Genomic DNA, 20,308 nt, shown 5'->3' with positions numbered 1-20,308 from the left:
AAAACCTTTTTATACATGTACAACATTAAGGGCAAAGGGGAAGACACACATTCATACATGACAAATAACATCACAATAAAAGTAAAACAACAGCCATAAATATAGCCATAAAAATGCAATATTGTTTACAAATCATTTGCACGCACTCCAGTTAGAAACCCAATATTATTCTTATGTAAATACATAAAGTCTGAAGTTACTGAATTAATTCCCATGATCAAATATTTAGGAAGTGAATTTAAATCCACCATTGCTTATATTGCAGTCGCACAGATGACTGCGACACAGAGGTATTTAAAAGTGACGCTTGGAATTTTGATAAGTAACTCAGAAAAATTAGTTTATGTAATATATTGCCTTTTTGTTATTGTTTTTTCTAATATAATGCATAATATAATAATTGATCCCACCCTTTAAAGTTAACCAAGCCAGTTGAGAATTAACTTGTGTCTGAGATCAGACAATTCCTATGTTACTCACCTCAGGAGGGTAATCGCTGGGAAAGGGATGAGAGAGCGTCGGGGAGGCTGCAAATGGTGGAGGAGAGATGACTTTTCTTTCCTCCAGTTGGGATAGCAGCTCCTGGCGACGGCGGTGTAAATAATCGAGACTGGGCTGGGACCCACTGTATGATGGCCCCTGTAAAATGGAACAAGGATATTGTTGCCTAAGTGTGTGTGGTTATTGTGTGAAGAGCCTGATGTTGGTCATGACTCACTCTGACATAAGTCCTCATGGGCTGAGGTTGGCCTCCTGGTTGATAATAGCCATCTGGTGGGTATCTATCCCGTACATTGGGCTCTGTGTGATAAAGTGAGTTAGCCTGTCCGGCTGACGCCGAGGTAACATCCAATGGCGTTGAACTCATCCGGATAAGACTATCCCTTTGAGATGGGTAAGGCTGCGGGGGTGGTGGTGGACCAGCGTAGGTCCCATGGCGCCCTCGGTCATAGTGTGTTGGATGAGGGTAGGAAAAGGGAGGACCGGAGTGGGGGGCCTGATAGGAGCGATCTGGTGGGCCGTAACCAGGGTACGGGTCATGGTAAGGAGGTCCTGACTCATTGGGTGGTGGAGGGTTACGGATGTAGTCGCGAGAGACATATTGTGGTGGCTGTTGGTAGGGATACCCTGAAAGAATGAAGATTATATACATTATAACTTAAGAGGTAACTTACAACCGATGTAAAACAGTCTATAGCTGAATCTTACCTGGTGGGTATTGTGAAGTCTCATACTGGGACACAGAAGGTGGGGGGCGATTTCCAGAGTAGAACATCTCATTGAGCTGTGGCTGCTGGTACACAGGTGAACCTCGGGCGACCACGGGCATCTGCTTCACACCGGAGAGGTGGTCTGCAGTCATCCTTTGGTGCGCCATGACATGAGGTGGCAGAGGCATACCAGTTTTGGGCACAGGGTCCAAGCTACAAACATAAAGGGTTACATTTTACTAAACTCTTAGACTATGTTTACACTGCAGGTTAAAGTGGCCCAAATCGGATATTTTAGAGATCAGATTTTTTTCCAGCTGACTGTTTACACATCAAGTAAAATGTGACTTTTATCAGACTGCAGTGTAAACACGCACAGGTCCCAATGTGGCCCCGACGTCACTTGCATGCGCACTTCCATAAAGTGAAAACAAAGGCAGTTGCTACTATTACAAAATAAAATAAAAGTTGCCACACCTTAAAAATTAGTGGTTTTTTTAGGTGATAAATGAAAGTAATACAAAGTATGAATGGATGTGTATAGTGTAATATGTAATCTTTTTAGGTCTGTTAAGTACAGAAGACATGGACATCAGATTTATTTTTCAACTCACATGTAAACAAATGCGGCACAGCATCAATTCTGGTCCTTCAACAATCGCTATTTCTTTGGAATCAAAATATATATTCATATATTATAAATATATATATAAATATATATTCATATATTACATATCTTATTTGTGCACTATTGACAAGTGATGCACCGAAAATTTGGTGGTTTTAAATAGAAACCAACCCCGGGTGTAGTGAAGAAATATCTATTTCTGCTGGCGACTGCATCCTAACGGCGCACACGAGTGACGTAGCTCGCCCAAAGACGGAAAAGAATCACATACAGGTTGGACTGCGTTTACACTGCAGTCACATTTGAAAAGATCAGATTCCAATGGGATTCAGGACTACCTCCTGATGTGGCTTGAATCTGTAGCTTGCCAAAAGATCAGATTTGAAGCGTTTAGATCTGTGTCACTTGAGGGCAAACAAATCTGATTTGATGTGTAAACGGGGCTTTAGTCTATCTCGACACATTTTACACGTCAGAGTGTTCAGCACAAGCGAAACGTTTCACTTGTGAGTAATAGCCTGGGCCCTGGCCAAATACTTTTAACCCAATGTGGTCCCCAAGTCATTAAACTTGGGGACCCCTCTTGTAGGGCTGGGTGGTATACCGGTATTACAAAGTACCCTGATATATTTAAGAAAGAGGTATGTATTTGAGACAAGACCGCCATGTGATATATGTAATCCTTAAAAGCCTACTGAAACCCACTACTACCGACCACGCAGTCTGATAGTTTATATATCAATGATGAAATCTTAACATTGCAACACATGCCAATACGGCCGGGTTAGCTTACTAAAGTGCAATTTTAAATTTTGCGCGAAATATCCTGCTGAAAACGTCTCGGTATGATGACGCCGGCACGTGACGTCACGGATTGTAGAGGACATTTTGGGACAGCATGGTGGCCAGCTATTAAGTCGTCTGTTTTCATCGCAAAATTCCACAGTATTCTGGACATCTGTGTTGGTGAATCTTTTGCAATTTGTTCAATGAACAATGGAGACAACAAGGAAGAAAGCTGTAGGTGGGAAGCGGTGTATTGCGGCAGGTGTTGTGCCGTAGAATGCACCCCCTGACTGCTGTGCCGTAAAACACAGCCGGTGTTTCATTGTTTACATTCCCGGAAGATGACAGTCAAGCTTTACCATTGGCCTGTGGAGAACTGGGACAACAGAGACTCTTACCAGGAGGACTTTGAGTTGGATACGCAGACGCGGTACCGTGAGTACGCATGCAGCTGCGGCTTCCAAACATTTGATCGCTTGCCCGTACGTGCGTGCCGCTATGTGCATGTCACGTACGTGACTTTGGTGAAATATATGTGCTGTATGAACTTTGGGGAGGTGAACGGTACTTTGGGCTGTGGGATTGAGTGTGTTGTGCAGGTGTTTGAGTTGTATTGGTGGGTTATATGAACGGGAGGGGGGAGGTGTTTGTTATGCGAGATTAATTTGTGGCATATTAAATATAAGCCTGGTTGTGTTGTGGCTAATAGAGTATATATATATGTCTTGTGTTTATTTACTGTTTTAGTCATTCCCAGCTGAATATCAGGTCCCACCCGCCTCTCACAGCATATTCCCTATCTGCATCGTTCCCACTGCCCTGTAGTCCTTCACTCTCACTTTCCTCATCCACGAACCTTTCATCCTCGCTCAAATTAATGGGGAAATCGTCGCTTTCTCAGTCCGAATCGCTCTCGCTGCTGGTGGCCATGATTGTAAACAATGTGCAGATGTGAGGAGCTCCACAACCGGTGACGTCACATGCATATCGTCTGCTACTTCCGGTACAGGCAAGGCTTTTTTATCAGCGACCAAAAGTTGTGAACTTTATCGTCGATGTTCTCTTCTAAATCCTTTCAACAAAAATATGGCAATATCGCGAAATGATCAAGTATGACACATAGAATGGACCTGCTATCCCCGTTTAAATAAGAAAATCGCATTTCAGTAGGCCTTTAATATCTTGACATGGAGGTGTCTCTGCTTTTTCTATCTGCGCTGCGTGCAGTGTCCTGCCTTCTCTACGCGCATCGTGAGGCGGGGTAGGAGCCGCGCTCGCTTGACACAAACTCCAGTACAAGGACTGTGTGAAGCATATGACAACCTTCCAGTTTGTATCATGTATTTTGTTCTCCTTTGTCAGCGTCTTGCCGATGCTATTTTTCTCCGGATTTTGCTCTCGATGAAAAAAGAATCCGCAGCAGTATTGTCAGCAATCAGGTCCGTTTGACTCAAGCCTTGAAATTACTCAAGCAACACGTATTCATGCGTGGCGAATTGATTCGATCAAATCAACAACACGAGAGAGATGGATGTATGATGGAGAAGACATTTCTGCCCAAATACAAACTGTGTAAATATGTTCCTAGTTGCAATGGTATGAAAAAAAACAGATTTAAAAAGCTGCCAGATATAATGAATTTGTTATATGAGCTTCCCAGCCACAACTACTTTGCTGAAGAAGCATTGCCACACTCTGAAAGGGTGTTTAGCTGCAGTCGTAATATTGTCACCTCCCTTAAAGCATCCTGCACTTAAAAAGCATGGTGTTCCGGGCTCTAATTTTTAAGGGAACAAGTGTCTCCTAAAAATGTTGAGCTAAAAAAAACAGTTATAAGTATAGGTTTCTCGTTGTTCCCATTGGGTTAAAAAAATGTTTTGCCCTGATGTAGGATCTGAGCCGAGGATGTCGTTGTGGCTTGTGCAGCCCTTTGAGACACTTGTGATTAAGGGCTTTATAAATAAACTTTGATTGACTGATCAATTATTTTCAAGTTGCTGCAGACGTTTAAAATGTTTTCCTAAACCAGGGACTTTTTCATATTATAATTTGTGTTTTTGTTATTAGCGAAGAATTTGAGCATAGCCACGGTTTGTTTTAAAGATTGAAGATTATACTTTACTACCGTATTTTTCAAACCATATGGCGCACCGGAGGCGCACTGCCATTGAGCGAGTCTGTTCAGGTTAATTTCCATACAAAATCCTTACCAGATTTCAGGGCACATTAAAGGGGTCATATTATGACTTCCATAGCGAGTCTACTGACAGATATACTGTAAATTAGAACTTTACGCTACTTGGTAGTAGAAATGGCAACAGTGGAGGATGAATGTCCCATAACAACATAGAGAAAACTACAATGGCGGATGCGCGCAAATTTTCAGTACTTATGCAGATCCCAAATACTAGAGATGTCCGATAATGGCTTTTTTGCCGATATCCGATATTCCGATATTGTCCAACTCTTAGTTACCGATTCCGATATCAACCGATACCGATATATACAGTCGTGGAATTAACATGTTATTATGCCTAATTTTGTTGTGATACCCCGCTGGATGCATTAAACAATGTAACAAGGTTTTCCAAAATAAATCAACTCAAGTTATGGAAAAAAAATGCCAACATGGCACTGCCATATTTTTATTATTGAAGTCACAAAGTGCATTATTTTTTTTAACATGCCTCAAAACAGCAGCTTGGAATTTGGGACATGCTCTCCCTGAGAGAGCATGAGAAGGTTGAGGTGGGCGGGGTTGAGGTGGGGGATTAAGGGGTAGCGGGGGGTGTATATTGTGGCGTCCCGGAAGAGTTAGTGCTGCAAGGGGTTCTGGGTATTTGTTCTGTTGTGTTACGGTGCGGATGTTCTCCCGAAATGTGTTTGTCATTCTTGTTTGGTGTGGGTTCACAGTGTGGCGCATATTTGTAACAGTGTTAAAGTTGTTTATACAGCCACCCTCAGTGTGACCTGTATGGCTGTTGACAAAGTATGGCTTGCATTCACTTGTGTGTGTGAAAAGCCGTAGTTATTATGTGAACGCAAAGGCAGTGCCTTTAAGGTTTATTGGCGCTCTGTACTTCTCCCTACATCCGTGTACCACTCCGTACAGCGGCGTTTTAAAAAGGCATACATTTTACTTTTTGAAACCGATACCGATAATTTACGATATTAAATTTTAAAGCATTTATTGGCCGATAATATCAGCAGTCCGATATTATCGGACATCTCTACCAAATACACATCAGCAGGTACCAGAAGGTAAGAAAAGTTGGTTTTGCATAATATTGCGAAACGAAACGCCAGATTATGTCTGCTAATAGGTGTCATTTTGTTGTCCTTATACACACCCCATAATAATACTGTATGTTGAAGCACAGTACGGCTGACTACTGTAGCTGTAATGCTGCGACAATCCATCAAGCAGTACGGCTTCATAGCTAAGCCTGGGCCGATAACACATTTTTGCAGGACAATATATTGACCTACAAGTTATTGCCGATAAACGATATTCTTGCCATTATTTTTATGAGACCAAATTAAACATTGATTTAATAATACATAAAAATAATGCACGTACATCTTTTCAAATGCAATAAACTTGTAATTCTCATGTATTTTGAAGTTGTAATTGAAATGAAAACGTTTAAATCTCCAAGTTAAATAAAACTATCTGTTAGCAATATTTTTCACCTATATACTAAAATGTATTAATTTTTAATTAATGCAGCAGATAGGGGGGGCTCAAATATACACAATCATAACAATAAATACAATTACTAAATAAAGTACTGACAAACAAAGTTGCACTTCAATATTGAACATGCAGGCAGAAGTGGAGTTGTACATTACTTAACTGACAATCAAGTGAGGACCTTCTACAACAAAAGTGCAAAGTAACAATATAACCACTACCGTTTAAACAGATGTATTAACAGGTCATATGCAAAACAAAATTAAGTCGGCAGATTCCGAGTGAGGAAACTCCAACATCACATGACAGCATTTTTACAAAATGCTAGTTTTATTAAATGCCAGCATGTCTTTGGCGTTGTATGTCTGTGAGCGTACACTATTTTGTTTTCACCCAACGCCAAGTGAGTTTGGACTATCGAGTGGTTGTATTTCAAGTGGGCGTTGTACTAGTCGCGCACATTCGGCAAACTGGCTTCTCTGCGTTTATAGGCTCTTCTTGTTCCAAAGGTTTAAACTGAAATATTCCCACACTGGTGCAGTGGCAATTGGTTGTGTTCATTTTGTCCATTTTAGCTGCTACATGTTAGTAACTAATTGCACTGTGTGATGCGAGCAGGCCAGGCTCTGCATCGCTTCAAAAAGAGTCAAAGACACTTAATGAGGACAAGATAATCCACCCCATTCTTTTCTTTCCGCTGTGGTACAAACGCATGTAGCCGCTAAAAGCGACAAAAAGCGTGAATGCTCTTGAAACATGCACATGGCAATTTAACAACGCTGGAAAACTTACCAACTTTAATTTTTATTTATCGTTGTTTAATTGACTTATCGAATATCGGCCCAGGCCGATCCATAGCATGCCAAAGTCATAGTCATTGACAGTCTACACGTATCTTTTATGTGTGACTGCCATCTACTGGTCACATCTATAACACCATGCACCAAATAAAATAGCTTTGAGGTCAGCAAGCAAAACTAGAATTATTCTGTACATTAGGCGCACCGGGTTATAAGGCGCACTGTCGATTTGTGAGAAAATGAAAGGATTTTAAGTGTGCATTATAGTCCGCAAAATAAGGTATTCTTATATTTTTTGAGGCTTTTTAATATTTCTATGTGAATATGAAACTTTAACATTTACATAAATATACTCATGTTTTAAGTATTTGTTTCAAAACAACTTGACACGCATATTTGGGTTTGACTTTGTCTAAATTTACTTTCTGGAAAGAATATTGCGATATTTATGTCGCATATTCAGCCAAAATATAGGAGTTTTGGTCCATATTGCTGAGCCCTACCCTGCTTTATAGTTTCAAACTCTAACTACAGAGAAGCACCCAGTAGTGAACACAGGCCTAATTTGCATACACCGCTACACATAAATTAACAGTATAAAGAATTCTATACTCACAGATCAGGTGGTGATCCTGGAGCACTCCCTCCATCCATCTTCATGGGCTTACGCAGAAGTTCATACGGGACGGTGTCTGCACCGCGTGCGATGAGCTGGGGCAGGGAGGGTGTGATGCTCCCATTGGTGAGGGGAGAAGGCTTTCTGGTCACTCCCACATCCAGGGGAAGGCCATCATCTGGCATTCCTGAACCGGGGAGGCGAGCTCCCAGACGTTTATTCATCTTTCGATACCTAAATACACAAAGCACAGTGAAGAAATTTGAAAAATATCAACATGAAAAAGAAAAAATACACACATTTAACTACATTATTATTACTATTAAACTGTCACTCACTTCTCCAGTTCTTCCTGAGAGTGAGCAAAGGTGCAGTTCGTTCCACGAGGACAGCCTCCCTTCAGCTTCATGTCACGGCACATGTAAGTCTTGTACTTGCTGTGCTGAGGAGGCTAAAGACAAACACAGTGCATTAATAAATATGAATTCATCTTAATACATACAGTAATTCAGGGATATTCAACTAAATCGGGAGGCCGGACTTCCCCCTTCACTATTTGTCTTATTTTGTATATTCTATTCTGGAGAACCAGCATTCTCTACAGTAGATATTTGATTTTGGTCCATTTATTTTGCCAGAGTTACAGAATCGCTCTGCTGTTTATAAAGACCTTTTGCAAAAAAGCGAGTCAAACATCTGCTCTATGACAGCACTCTAGTGTTTGTAGTAGGGATGTGTATCGTTAAGATTTTATCGATACGATATTTGTTATTGATACTAGTATTTATCAGTATTCTTATCTGTACTATGTGTAAATTTTTATTTGCACAAGAACAACTCCATAACATGGTGTAACATCTCACAGCAGGGAAGTCTTTTATCGACACCTGCTTTTTAAGTCTTAAACAAGTCAACTACGGTATGTTTGCTAATGCAGTTTTTATGTCATCTTGTAAAGAGCACACAGATCCATCACTTTTTTTATTAATTGCAATTACACCCAGCTAGAAATATCATTTATGTATTAATGTACAGAGCACATACTTTTTAAATGACATATCATATCCAATATACAATATAAATCAATACAATCAATGTGCATTTCGTAACAATAGAAATAGTTTGTTTATGTTGCATACGGACGTTTTTGAGTGACGGACCGTAGGTTGATAGCTACGGACCTATGTATGTGCGAACAATAAATGTAAAAAGACTCAGTGATCAAGTGTAATGCTCAATCGTCCAGTTGTAGCGTTAAGAGACAGAACTAACTGAAACACATTTAAGCAAGGTGTTATTAATGCCACATCGCAAACGCTTCGCAATGGAGTGACGTCAGTACCGTTAGTCCAGAATCTTCTCAGTCCAGGAGGACAGACCCAATTAGGAAACGTTACTAAATACCGATACTCTGTATACATCCCTTGTTTTTAAAAATCTTCTGCAAAAATGTTGAGTTTCTTACAGGGTTTTTAAAACTGAAGTCGCACGTCCACCAGTAGAATAGCACAAATAATGAAAAAAAGAGGACCCAAAATGGAACTTTGAGGAATTCTACAAGTACGGGTTTTCCCTCAGATTGTCATTATACCTGTGGCGGCAATTATATGATATTATCATATAATTTGCATCATCTGTGATGATGCAAATATTTTCTTTAAAAAGGCTAAAAAAAGTAAGACATACAATTAAAAACAAATATTTTTTCTGATATAATTTTTCTCTATTGTTAATTGTTGCTACTTATTGTACAATGTACTTTGTTAATAATTTTTCAATTTACTAGAGACTCCTTCAAACCTTTTGGTGACTTAAAAAAAAAAAAAAAGTAAAACGACGAGCAACAAATCTAGCATCTTTTTCTGAAAACTACTCACGTTTGGAAATGTTTTACTTCTAACTCGATGTCCGCGACAAGCGGTGAGTGCTGCAGCGAGCCTGACGTCACACTTGCTTGGTGCCGAGGCTCCAACTGCATTTTCTCTCCCTAACAGTCTCCACTATCCTCTTTTAATACTTGCACATTACACATTTAGTAGAGCTCTTTCCGCGGGTATATGTCGGACATTTTCTAAGTGCATCCACATCGCAGACATGCTGCCTCTGTTCCAGACAATCCCATGAGTATAGCTCACGTCATCACAACAGCCGGTGATCAAAGTCTTTTTTCGGTGCATCACTCGTCAGTAGTGCACAAATAATAGGATAAATATGTCCATTCATACTGTTATGACCTGCTGGTGTTAATGTTTATGTTCATGTGTTATTGATGTTCAGGGTTCTAATACTGTGCCTGAAAGAGGATTGGCGGAGTATGAGGAAGTGTTGTTATTGTGTGTCTGGGAGTTAATCACGGACACGGACGTGTTTGCACAGGAGGGAATACGTGTTGGAATTAGGTCTACTGTTGGCAATAAATGTTAAAAAAGCGTCAAGTTTCTGTGACTTCTTCTGGACGCACTACATTATATTACTTTAATTTGCTTTCACGTAAAAAACCCTCGATTTTATTTTGCTGTGGGGGCCGCAACTATCAATTACACATTGGGAAAACCCAGCAGTATAACTAAAGAACTTGAACAATTGACTAAAAAATGTGTAACTGCCAAAAAGGGGAGGGCTTAAGGGGTGCCTTGGGAACACCTCAGATATGTATATCACACGTTTGGACCGCAGTGTTGTTTGTTAGATGCAAGGATCTGAAGTTCCTCTATACAACAGAAGCAGTCTAGTCTTTTTAGAGAATTTGCTGCAAAAATGTTTGTCTCCCAAGTTTTGAACTGAACTCAGGGGCCGGTATGGTGTCATTTCCCCCGGTCTGCCAGATGAATAGCCCTGCTGTAAGTGGACAAAAACTAATGTTTGCACTTAATATAGTAAACAGAAGTCTCACTGACCTGCTGAGGGTCTGCACCTTTCTTGCTGTGGTTCTGGATGAAGTCCACAAGGCCGTGCACGACAGTCTTTACTGCCACCAACCCCTTCTCAAGCTGCTCCCATGTTGGAGGGGGTGCGTCTGGGAATAGAAATGAGCAAAGCAGACATTAGATTTAAACATTGCCATTTTATACTTGAGTAGTTCTAGCTCAACAGGCTTGTCTTTTCAAGCCCTCATTGTCTTTCCGGCTTAGTTGATTTAGCGCAATTCTTACCTGGACTGGGATCAATGTTGGCAAGCAGTTCGAGGTGAGGCCGCAGCCTGTTGAGGTTGGCTGGGTCTCCAGTTCTCTGCAGGGCAATAGTCAGCTCTTGGACACTTTGAGCAAAGGATGCTGGGGTCTGCAGCTATGAAGGTCGAAGTGAAAGAGGGGGTTACACACATGCGGTTTTATGCTTGGCAGGCAGCCTTGTCAAACATTACATTGAAAGACACCAGACAATGTGGAGATATACAGAAAATGTATACCAGAAGCAAAGACCCTCACCCACCTTATCTATGATGGACTGCATATGCGACTTGTGCGACTGATCCCCATACAACAGAGAAGACCACTGATCGGGTGCGATGCGCAAGCCGCCCTCCATGGCAATTTGAACAATCTGAGAGTCATGCTCACGTCGCAGTGCTTCGTAAGTACGGAACTCCTCTTTCAGTTGCATGAGGGATGAATCCTCGTCGCGTTTGGTCACCTAAGACCACAAATATATTACATAAATTATATTCTAGATGACTGAAACCCAATGTAAATATCTACAACAGAATATAATGCTCAAAAACACTATTTACCAAACATGGTTAGCAAATGTGACATTCCTTCTGGTTCTTGACAAAACTGCGTACCTTGAAGCAGGAGGCCCTATAGAGGAGCTGCACCACATGGCCTATGCTAGTCTTGGAGGCCTGGGGGAAGCGAGGTTCAAGCCTCTGGACTACAAAGAGAACCAACACCTTCCGGGACAGAGCCGAGCCATCCTCCAGTGCCAGAAGGACCAGTTTCAGAGCTTCTTCTTGCATCGCTTAAAGAAGCAAAAAAAATACTGATTAATAGAATATTTTGAGGAAATGAATTAGGTTTTTTCATGAGTGATTTACCTGGGCCAAGAAATTGACATCCACGTGCACGTACAGCAGCCCACAGGTTGGAAGATAACTGCTGAGGGTTCTGGTGCTGCAAGATGAGTTCTGTGACTGTTCGTTCACCCAAAGAGCGTGCGGCTCTCATGGCCCTCACGCGGCCCTCCTCCTCCACCAACTGGCAGTGGACCAGAGTGACCAGTTTCCTCTGCATGGGTCGACTCAGCATGCTTTGAGCCGTGCTGCTCAGACCCACCCCTGGCAAAATTCATATATTCACTTCCCTGATCTTCCAATGAACATCAAGTACATTAGCCTAAAATGGGCACCTACGGCAATGCCGGTCTACCCACACCACTCACTCAAACTTCTGCAATTAAAGTTTGGAACATACAAATTTAGGGTATTGTAAAATGTAAATGCATCCTTGCTTTGCAGTGTTAATCTAAAAGATGTCAGAAGCCGCCCTTCTGGCTAGTTGCATGAACAACTTTCACAGTATTTGTATTAAAGGATGTTACAATTTAATACTTGGGACTTGCTGGTGCAGTGAAGCACGGTTCAATTTAACATTTGAAAATAATCTAATGTTCACTAGCGTGTTTGTGCTGTGCGTGCACCTTACACAATTTACTAATTTAGCTGTTTCAGCTATGACACTTATAAACACTGATGATAACCACAACTTACTTCAGTTGTTAAATAAAATACATCCTTCCATTTTCACATGAACCAATAATGTAGGAACAGGGTAATTGAATGACAGCATTTTTATTACCGCCACACCTTCAAAATATGTGTTTTACTTTAAAACAAATTAAAGTAATATATTGTAGCCTGCTGAAGAAATTACACAAAGTCTGACGTTATTTTTACATTTTACTACCAATCTTATGATAACAAACGGCACAATTCCAACAGGTTTTACCTCCCGTGAAAACACTTTCGTCTCTGTGAGTCCGCGCTTCCCCAGACACACAACACTACCTCATTCTTCGCCAATCACCTGTCAGGCACAAACGGTGTGTGCAAACATGGGAAAAACTAACATGAAATCCAAACCCCACGAACATAAAATATTAACATTAGCTGTTTGTTACGGTCGAATTTATATATATATAGCCTATTATTTGTGCACTATTGACAAGTGATGTACCGAAAAGTGTCGGCTATTAAGAAGAAAAAGTCCAACTGGAACAACAGCGCCAAGCAAGTGTGACGTCACACTTGCTGTTGCTTGCCTCTTTTGTCAGGGACATGGAGGGACAGAAGTAAAGAGTCTCCAAACACGACTACATTTTATGACACCAGAAAATATGCTAGATTTGTTGCTAGTTGTTTTTAATAAAAAACGAATTAAAAGTCTTGAATATAGACGCTTGAAAAAAATCTCACTTGTACAGTGTACAAAAAGCAGCAACAATTGAAAATATGGCAAAATTATAAAAACAATATGTTAATACTAATAACAGATTAGTTTTTAAATGTATGTATATATTTTTGGGGGCTTTTTTAAAAATACATATCATAGCAAATTATTCAATTACATCATGGTGACTACGCCCATAACCACACTCCCACCACCACAGGTATCTTGGCAGTTTAGGGGAAACCCTGAGGTACTGGAAGGGGGAGAGAGAAGCGGCACAAGAATGAAACATCTTAATTCTTATATTTTGGACTACGAAGGGTTTGAATCTCCTTACTGAGTCAAGCTGCTAACTGCATGTGTGGCTGTAAATATTAGCATGTGCTTTTGGGTTGTATTGAAAAATCTCATCATCACGAATCACATCTTCAATGTCAGTTTGTGTTTAAGGATGTGAAATTTGCTTATCACATGCGCTAACTGCCGTGACTCAGCAGACGAGCATGCCGCTTAACCAGACACATTTCGAAATGCTGGGTGCAAGATACTGGTCATATTGTTATAGTATCTGATCTCTTCTAGACATCGCTGCAGGCCAAATATAAAACTGGCATCCCAAAAGCAAGACTAAATCTGAGAGCAACTAGAATGTCAAGGGATCATAACAAAAGGGCAAACAAGCACATGGATGTGTGTGCGTTGGGCACCTCGCGTGTTGCTGAGGGGTTTCAGGTAGAGGGCCAGCTCCTCCACACACTGCTTGGCCTCCTCATAATGCTGAGAGTCCTCAGGACTGGTAATCAAAGCAACTGGCTGAGCCTTAGGGACCTGCACACAATAATAAGAAATCAGAGTGAAATAATGTCATTCCTTCAGTTGCAGTACTGGTGCACAGGAAGTGAAAATGTACTTCTAGGAAACACAGTACAAGATGTTTGGGTGTGTCTGGTCATTTAACATTTGTGAAGTCAGAGGGCACTGATGTTGGACCCAAGACTGAGGTTGGTTGTATTTTATCTCAAATGTGTTAAATGGGGTTGAGGTCAGTCAGCGTTCCATTTTAGTTACAAGCACGCCCTTAGGAACTTCCCAAACTATTCCTACAAAGTTAGAAGCATCTCGTTCAAAAGTTCTTGGTGAAATAAGGAAATATGATTCGGATTTCTAACAGGAAATGATAGAAGGAAGACATGATTTAATAATTTATCCAGTGGCTGTAAAAACCACCGGTATAACGTGTCCTTCCTTTTATCAGCCGTGCAAAAAGTGACAACAGTTTTTATTTCTATGCTTTTACTTGTTTTACTTAGCTGTAGTTCTATTGCGAAATGATGTGGCCATGCATACCACACCACAGCAGCATTAATTACTCTTAACACACACACACACACACAGAAAAATACCAGCTTCTTATCCAAGAACTGTAGCTATTTTTATCCCTTCAGTATGCTTTTTTATAAACCTGCGTCTACTTGCACAGTTATCGTCTTTGCACTGGAAGATTTGAACTGCTAATTCTCAAGAGATTCTAGTGACAAACAGCTTATCTGGTGCCTGTGTTTATCAGTTATTTGTGATTGAAAGCTAAAACAGTAATTGCGAACACCAGCTCATAGATTAGACCAAGTAAACACTTGATTTGGGCGCTGAATTAAACACATACAATGCATTCTTTCAGCACTGAAATATGTCTAAGAACAGTTGCTATATTTTAAATGTAGACTACAATGTACTAATTGGAAATTTTCTCACACATCTGCTGTTGTACAAAACGTTAGACTTTGAACAGCGGTTGAGGTTTATATCACATAAGATCAGCCTATCCCGTGAGACGGGAACTCGGCTATAAGCAATGTTTCTGTGCAGTTTGCTTTTTCTTTCACTTTTTGCACAGTACGTGTGAGATGTCAGGATCAAAAGGATTAATGGTGCAAAGGTTGTTTTACTTATTGTAACACATATTCAAAGATGTATTTTAAAGGGAATTGTCACTACCTATTATAAAGTTAGAGAGAATGGATTATGTTGTTTTTTTGTACATTCTACGGTGGTTAATTACTTGTGTCACAAGTGAAGATGTTTAAAAAAATTGACAAGATGTTTGCATTTTGCCTTTGTTGAGTAAGACTGGGCATTCTATATTTTAAGGGTAATTTAAAGAGGCTGTTTGCAACATTTACACAGATGCCTACAGGGTCCTAAATTTCCAAAGTATTTTACACAGTATATACTGCACACGCATTATCTCTGGGTGTTAGCTAATAATAGTGATTTAGATAGCTAGCATCATTGAATGTCATAACAACAACATGATGGAATAATTAGACATTTGTAAAACAGATGTGTTCTGTTAAATCACTAATGGTAACAGCTAGCCGGTGGTGGTTTTGTTATATGTTTTGCTTTAAAAAATGCAACTGTTGGTCAAGTTGTAAACAGCCCCTTTGAGGTTATAATTTAAGGGTAAATTCAATCTTAAATTTGGAATGTACGCACAACACAAAGAAGTGTTTGTGTTTCAGTTTAAAAAGAGATACTAAGAAATGATTTTCAATATATAGTATCACCAGGTGCTTACAGTATTATTTTTATTATTTGGTTATTTACTTATTTTATGGTGCTACCATCTTTTACTACTTGTATATGCAAGTGCTTAATGTGTATATGTATGTAAGTTTATACAGGGGGTAAAGATTATCATAAATAATACATTAAAATAATAACAGTAAATTAATTATTATATACATGATAATCACAAGAAAGCTAGGTAGTTAATTTTCAATTAAAGGGTGGGAAGTTTCACTTTTTCATACTGCTTTTTGAATACAATAAAATCTAATAACTCCATCCATCCATTTTTCTACCGCTTGTCCCTTTTGGGGTCGCGGGGGTTGCTGGAGCCTATCTCAGCTGCATTCGGGCGGAAGGCGGGGTACACCCTGGACATGTATTGATTTTCATTTTTAAGCGTAATTGTCAGAAATACTATAACAGGGTTCCCCTGCATGCAATTGAGTGTCTCCTCGACACGGCACAATACTGTAAAAGTCACCACATCTTAAAAATTAGGGATTTTTACGGGAAAACAAAAGTAATATAATGTATGAAGTAACATATTGTCTGACGTTCTTTTGATATTTTGCTAACAACTGGTCCAATTCCAACACACATTCTCTCCCATGCACACACTTATGTCTCCGAGCTTCACTCTCAGATACACAACAACACTTCCTCATTCTCCGCAATCCAGTTTCGGGCAAATCGAAATCGACATCAAGGTTTTAATTGGTGCGGTAAATAACCACAAGAGGATGAAGTTTTTTACCCTCCGCCGTCACCGGCATTTGAGTGACAGCCATGTTCGCAAATCAAAATCGTTGTTTGTTTCTCGCCTCAAACAGGAAGAAAGACGTCTTACTTTGTGCATCGCTCTCAGCATCTGAGTGCATTTATTTAACTTTGGAATTAACTGAACAGAGTGAGCTCTCTTTTCAGTCACTCCCAATCTCAAACACACTCACACTGCAAAGAGCCTCACAACTTGCCAGTGAGAATATTTCAGCATCAAATAGGATGGGCGATATGAGCCCATCAACTCGGACCAACTTGCTAAAATGCCGTCCTGATCACCTGATAGCAATAAACAAAGAGACAAAGTCCAACCTCGTTTTCCCAACTGGGAGAAAAATGCACTTTAAGATGTCCAATATTTATTTAGGTTAAATGTTTCCTTAGAGAAATTAGTTAATTGTATTATTTTTTTGTTTATTTATCCAGGACAGGGGTCGGCAATCCGCGGCTCTTTGATCACTCTGATGCGGCTCAGCTACATACTTGCCGACCCCCCCGATTTTTCCGGGAGGTTTCCGGATTTCAGTGCCTCTCCCGGAAATCTCCCGGGGCAAACATTCTCTGATTTTCACCCGGCCAACAATTGAGGGCGTGCCGTGATGGCACTGCCTTTAACGTCTTCTACAACATGTCGTCGCATCCGCTTTTACACCATGCTATCTGCGTGCCGGCCCGGTCACATGTAGTATGCAGCTTCTGCAGACACACGTAAGTGACTGCAAGGCATACTTGTTCAACAGCCATACAGGTTACACTGAGGGTTGTGACATAAACAACTTTAACACTCTTACTAATATGCGCCACACTGTGAACCCACACCAAACAAGAATGACAAACACATTTCGGGAGAACATCCGCACTGTAACACAACAGAACAAATACCCAGAATCCCTTGCATCACTAACTCTTCCGGGCTACATTATACACCCCCCTACCACCAGATATTCGAGAGAATAGTTGCTCTGAAATTCGAGAGTCTCCCGGAAAAATTGGGAGGGTTGGCAAGTGTGATGCTGTCAAGCGGCATTCATATAAAACTTGCGGGCCGCACTAACATTAAATTATCGTATTAAGATGCGGGCCGCGTGTCTGAGACCCCTGGTTTATACATAGCACAAAGCAAAAAAAAACTTTGTATGCAGTATTATTTCATTTTAAATTTCAAAAGAGTTTTGTGGCTCCCATTGTTTTCTTTATTTTGTGAAACGGGTCAAAATGGCTCTCTGAGTGGTAAAGGTTGCCAACCCCTTATCTAGGATAACAAAGTTATTTTCCTTCCAATTACAGTACAATGGTAAACAAATATACAGTAATGAGAAATACAAATGTATATATTTTTAAATGGTTACTTGCATTATTTATTATAATTACATTACATTATAAACACTGTATAGTTTTTATTGATCATTTCTTAAGTTTAACAGCATGATGTAAAAAGCTCTGAGTCTGTCTGGTTAAAGATAAAACACTTTTAAGCAAATTATTTGCATATAGTTCTAATGTGTGGCACCTTGAAACTGTCACCAAGAATATGTTGACAGTCTAAAAGTGACATGTATTTTTGCAGTTCTATGCATTTATAAAAAATATAAAATAAAAATATAAAGATCGCAAATCGAATCGCAATCGCAATTTTGAAGAGAAAAATCGCAGTTATGTTTTTTCTCAAAATCGTATGTTCACAATCATGGGAACTCCGGACATCAATAACAAATTAACATTTACAGCAGCAATGCCTTACAGCATAAATTGATAATATATAGCCTAATTTTGGCGCACTACTGACTAGGGATGCATCAAAAATTTGGCAGCCGTTGTTGAAAGCAGATATGATGACGTAAGCAATACCCACGGGATTGTCTGGAGCAGAGGCAGCATGTCTGCGATGTGGATGTACTTTATTATATCCGAGATGTACCCGCGGACAGAGCTCTACTAAATGTGCAATTAGCTCTTTTAAGGAGTGAAAGGCTGGAGCAGAAGCGTGAAGCAAGTGTGACGTCAGGCTCGCTGCAGCTCTCGCTGTCTCTAAACACAAGTACAGACTCCAATAACACCAGAAAAATATGCTAAATGTGTTGTTAAATTTGTAGCTTTTTAATAAAGAAAATGTCACTAAATGCATTGGAGAACTCTCCCAGAACTTGAACATTTCTCAACAAAGTACAGAGTAAAATAAGCAGCAACAACTGAAAAATGTAGCAAAACAATATAAAGAAACAATGTATGGTAATATTAATCAATAACACAGATTAGTTTTTAAAATGTATGTATAACATTGTTTTTATAGAAAATATATGCATCATCACAGATCACGCAGTTTATAGGATGACATCATATTGACCACACCCCCTGGCCACGCCCTGACCGCTACAGGTATATTGGCCATCTGGGGAAACCCTGTATATCGCTATGGTTATTTTTTACACTTTTATTTTTTTCTTTTGTTTTAGACATGTCAGAAAAAAACTATGACTAACTTTATTTTGTTTTAATAATAATTTTAATAAAAATGTGGTTGACCTTTTTACACACTTGTAACAGGAGTTAATGTAAAAACAAGGCAGTAGTTAATAGCGCTTATGATATATTTAAATTTCCATCACTTCTGACGGAAAACCAGTTAGCTCTAAAAGTTTGTGTGAGGGTTGTACCTACAACTAGTATGTTCAAATATTATGTACTAGGTATGTGTGTATTTGCCGCTGGCTGGATCTCCGCCGTGGTCATTGTTTTACACTTGATCGGGCCATTGTGAGTAGCGACCGGACCACGGCTTTCAACTCCACTATACACCAATACTCATGACCTAGAACACATATTTTAGTTGATCTAGTATGTCGAAATGTTCGGATTGGAATAGTACTCTGCAAAAAATCTCAATTAAAACACAAGTTATACATCTATCTGTGAGCCTGCCAAATATATTATAAATTGATCCATTCGCACACTGTGATGAGGTGATGACTTGTTCAGGGTGTACCCGCCTGCCAGAATGCAGCTGGGATAGGCTCCAGCCACCACCGCGACCCTGTGAGGGACACGCGGTAGAAAATGGACGGCAATCGCAAACTGAATTATTGGACCTGCCGAGTTCCTGGCCGATTGTTTTGTGACTCACAAGTCGAGTCAGAGCAGTCATGTTTACCCAGATTTTCATGAATTTACTCAATTAAAAATACACCGTAACTGTGAAACCTCTTTTTTTCTTAGTTTAGCAAACTTTCCAATGATGCCAACCTTTTAAAAATTGGGTAAATATTAAGAAAGTTATGACATTTTTAATAAAACGGTCACAGCTAAAATCTTGATCCCCAGTGACTTTGTATTTAAAGTTGACCCTAAATGAGTGTGTTTTCACCGGTTTTAAAAGTCCATAACTTTCTTAATATTTATCACTGTAAAATTATACTTTTAACACCGCAATTGTCTGATAACACTGGTATCATGTGAATACATTTTTTATTTTACACATATACCTACATAGACTCTTTTTCAAAATGTTATTTGAAAGACTTTTTGTAAAAGCTCTCAAATACTTTAATTACATCGAGGTTTTGGGATGGTGTACACAGGTAAAACTGTCTTTGTCCACATACATACGGCCGGTATAGCTCAGTTGGTAGAGTGGCCGTGCCAGCAACTTGAGGGTTCCAGGTTCGATTCCCGCTTTCGCCATCCTAGTCACTGCCGTTGTGCCCTAGGGCAAGACACTTTACCCACCTGCTCCCAGTGCCACCTACACTGGTTTAAATGTAATTTAGATATTGGGGTTCACTATGTAAAGCGCTTTGAGCCACTAGAGAAAAGCGCTATATAATTCAATTCACTTCACTAC

At 39.9% G+C, this 20,308-nt stretch overlaps 1 protein-coding gene across 4 annotated transcripts in view; it reads right to left on the bottom strand.

Moving 5' to 3' along the window:
- The window catches only part of rc3h1b (ring finger and CCCH-type domains 1b), a 39,191-nt gene that overhangs the window by 17,247 nt on the left and 1,636 nt on the right, over positions 1–20,308 (bottom strand). For all 4 annotated transcript variants that reach the window (XM_072912356.1, XM_072912358.1, XM_072912357.1 and 1 more), the window contains exons 3-13: positions 13,827–13,947; positions 11,769–12,008; positions 11,517–11,692; positions 11,165–11,365; positions 10,888–11,020; positions 10,633–10,751; positions 8,074–8,186; positions 7,736–7,969; positions 1,210–1,424; positions 719–1,128; positions 481–639 (exon numbers count right to left, since the gene is read on the bottom strand). In XM_072912356.1, the coding sequence (XP_072768457.1) occupies positions 481–639; positions 719–1,128; positions 1,210–1,424; positions 7,736–7,969; positions 8,074–8,186; positions 10,633–10,751; positions 10,888–11,020; positions 11,165–11,365; positions 11,517–11,692; positions 11,769–12,008; positions 13,827–13,947 (2,121 nt within the window). The remainder of the gene's footprint in view (positions 1–480; positions 640–718; positions 1,129–1,209; positions 1,425–7,735; positions 7,970–8,073; positions 8,187–10,632; positions 10,752–10,887; positions 11,021–11,164; positions 11,366–11,516; positions 11,693–11,768; positions 12,009–13,826; positions 13,948–20,308) is intronic.

The sequence above is a fragment of the Nerophis lumbriciformis genome, linkage group LG35 (genome assembly GCF_033978685.3).
Source record: "Nerophis lumbriciformis linkage group LG35, RoL_Nlum_v2.1, whole genome shotgun sequence".
NCBI classification, from domain to species: Eukaryota; Metazoa; Chordata; class Actinopteri; order Syngnathiformes; family Syngnathidae; genus Nerophis; species Nerophis lumbriciformis.
The sequence above is the reverse complement of the archived record's forward strand: the minus strand, read 5'-3'. Positions and strand labels throughout refer to the sequence as shown.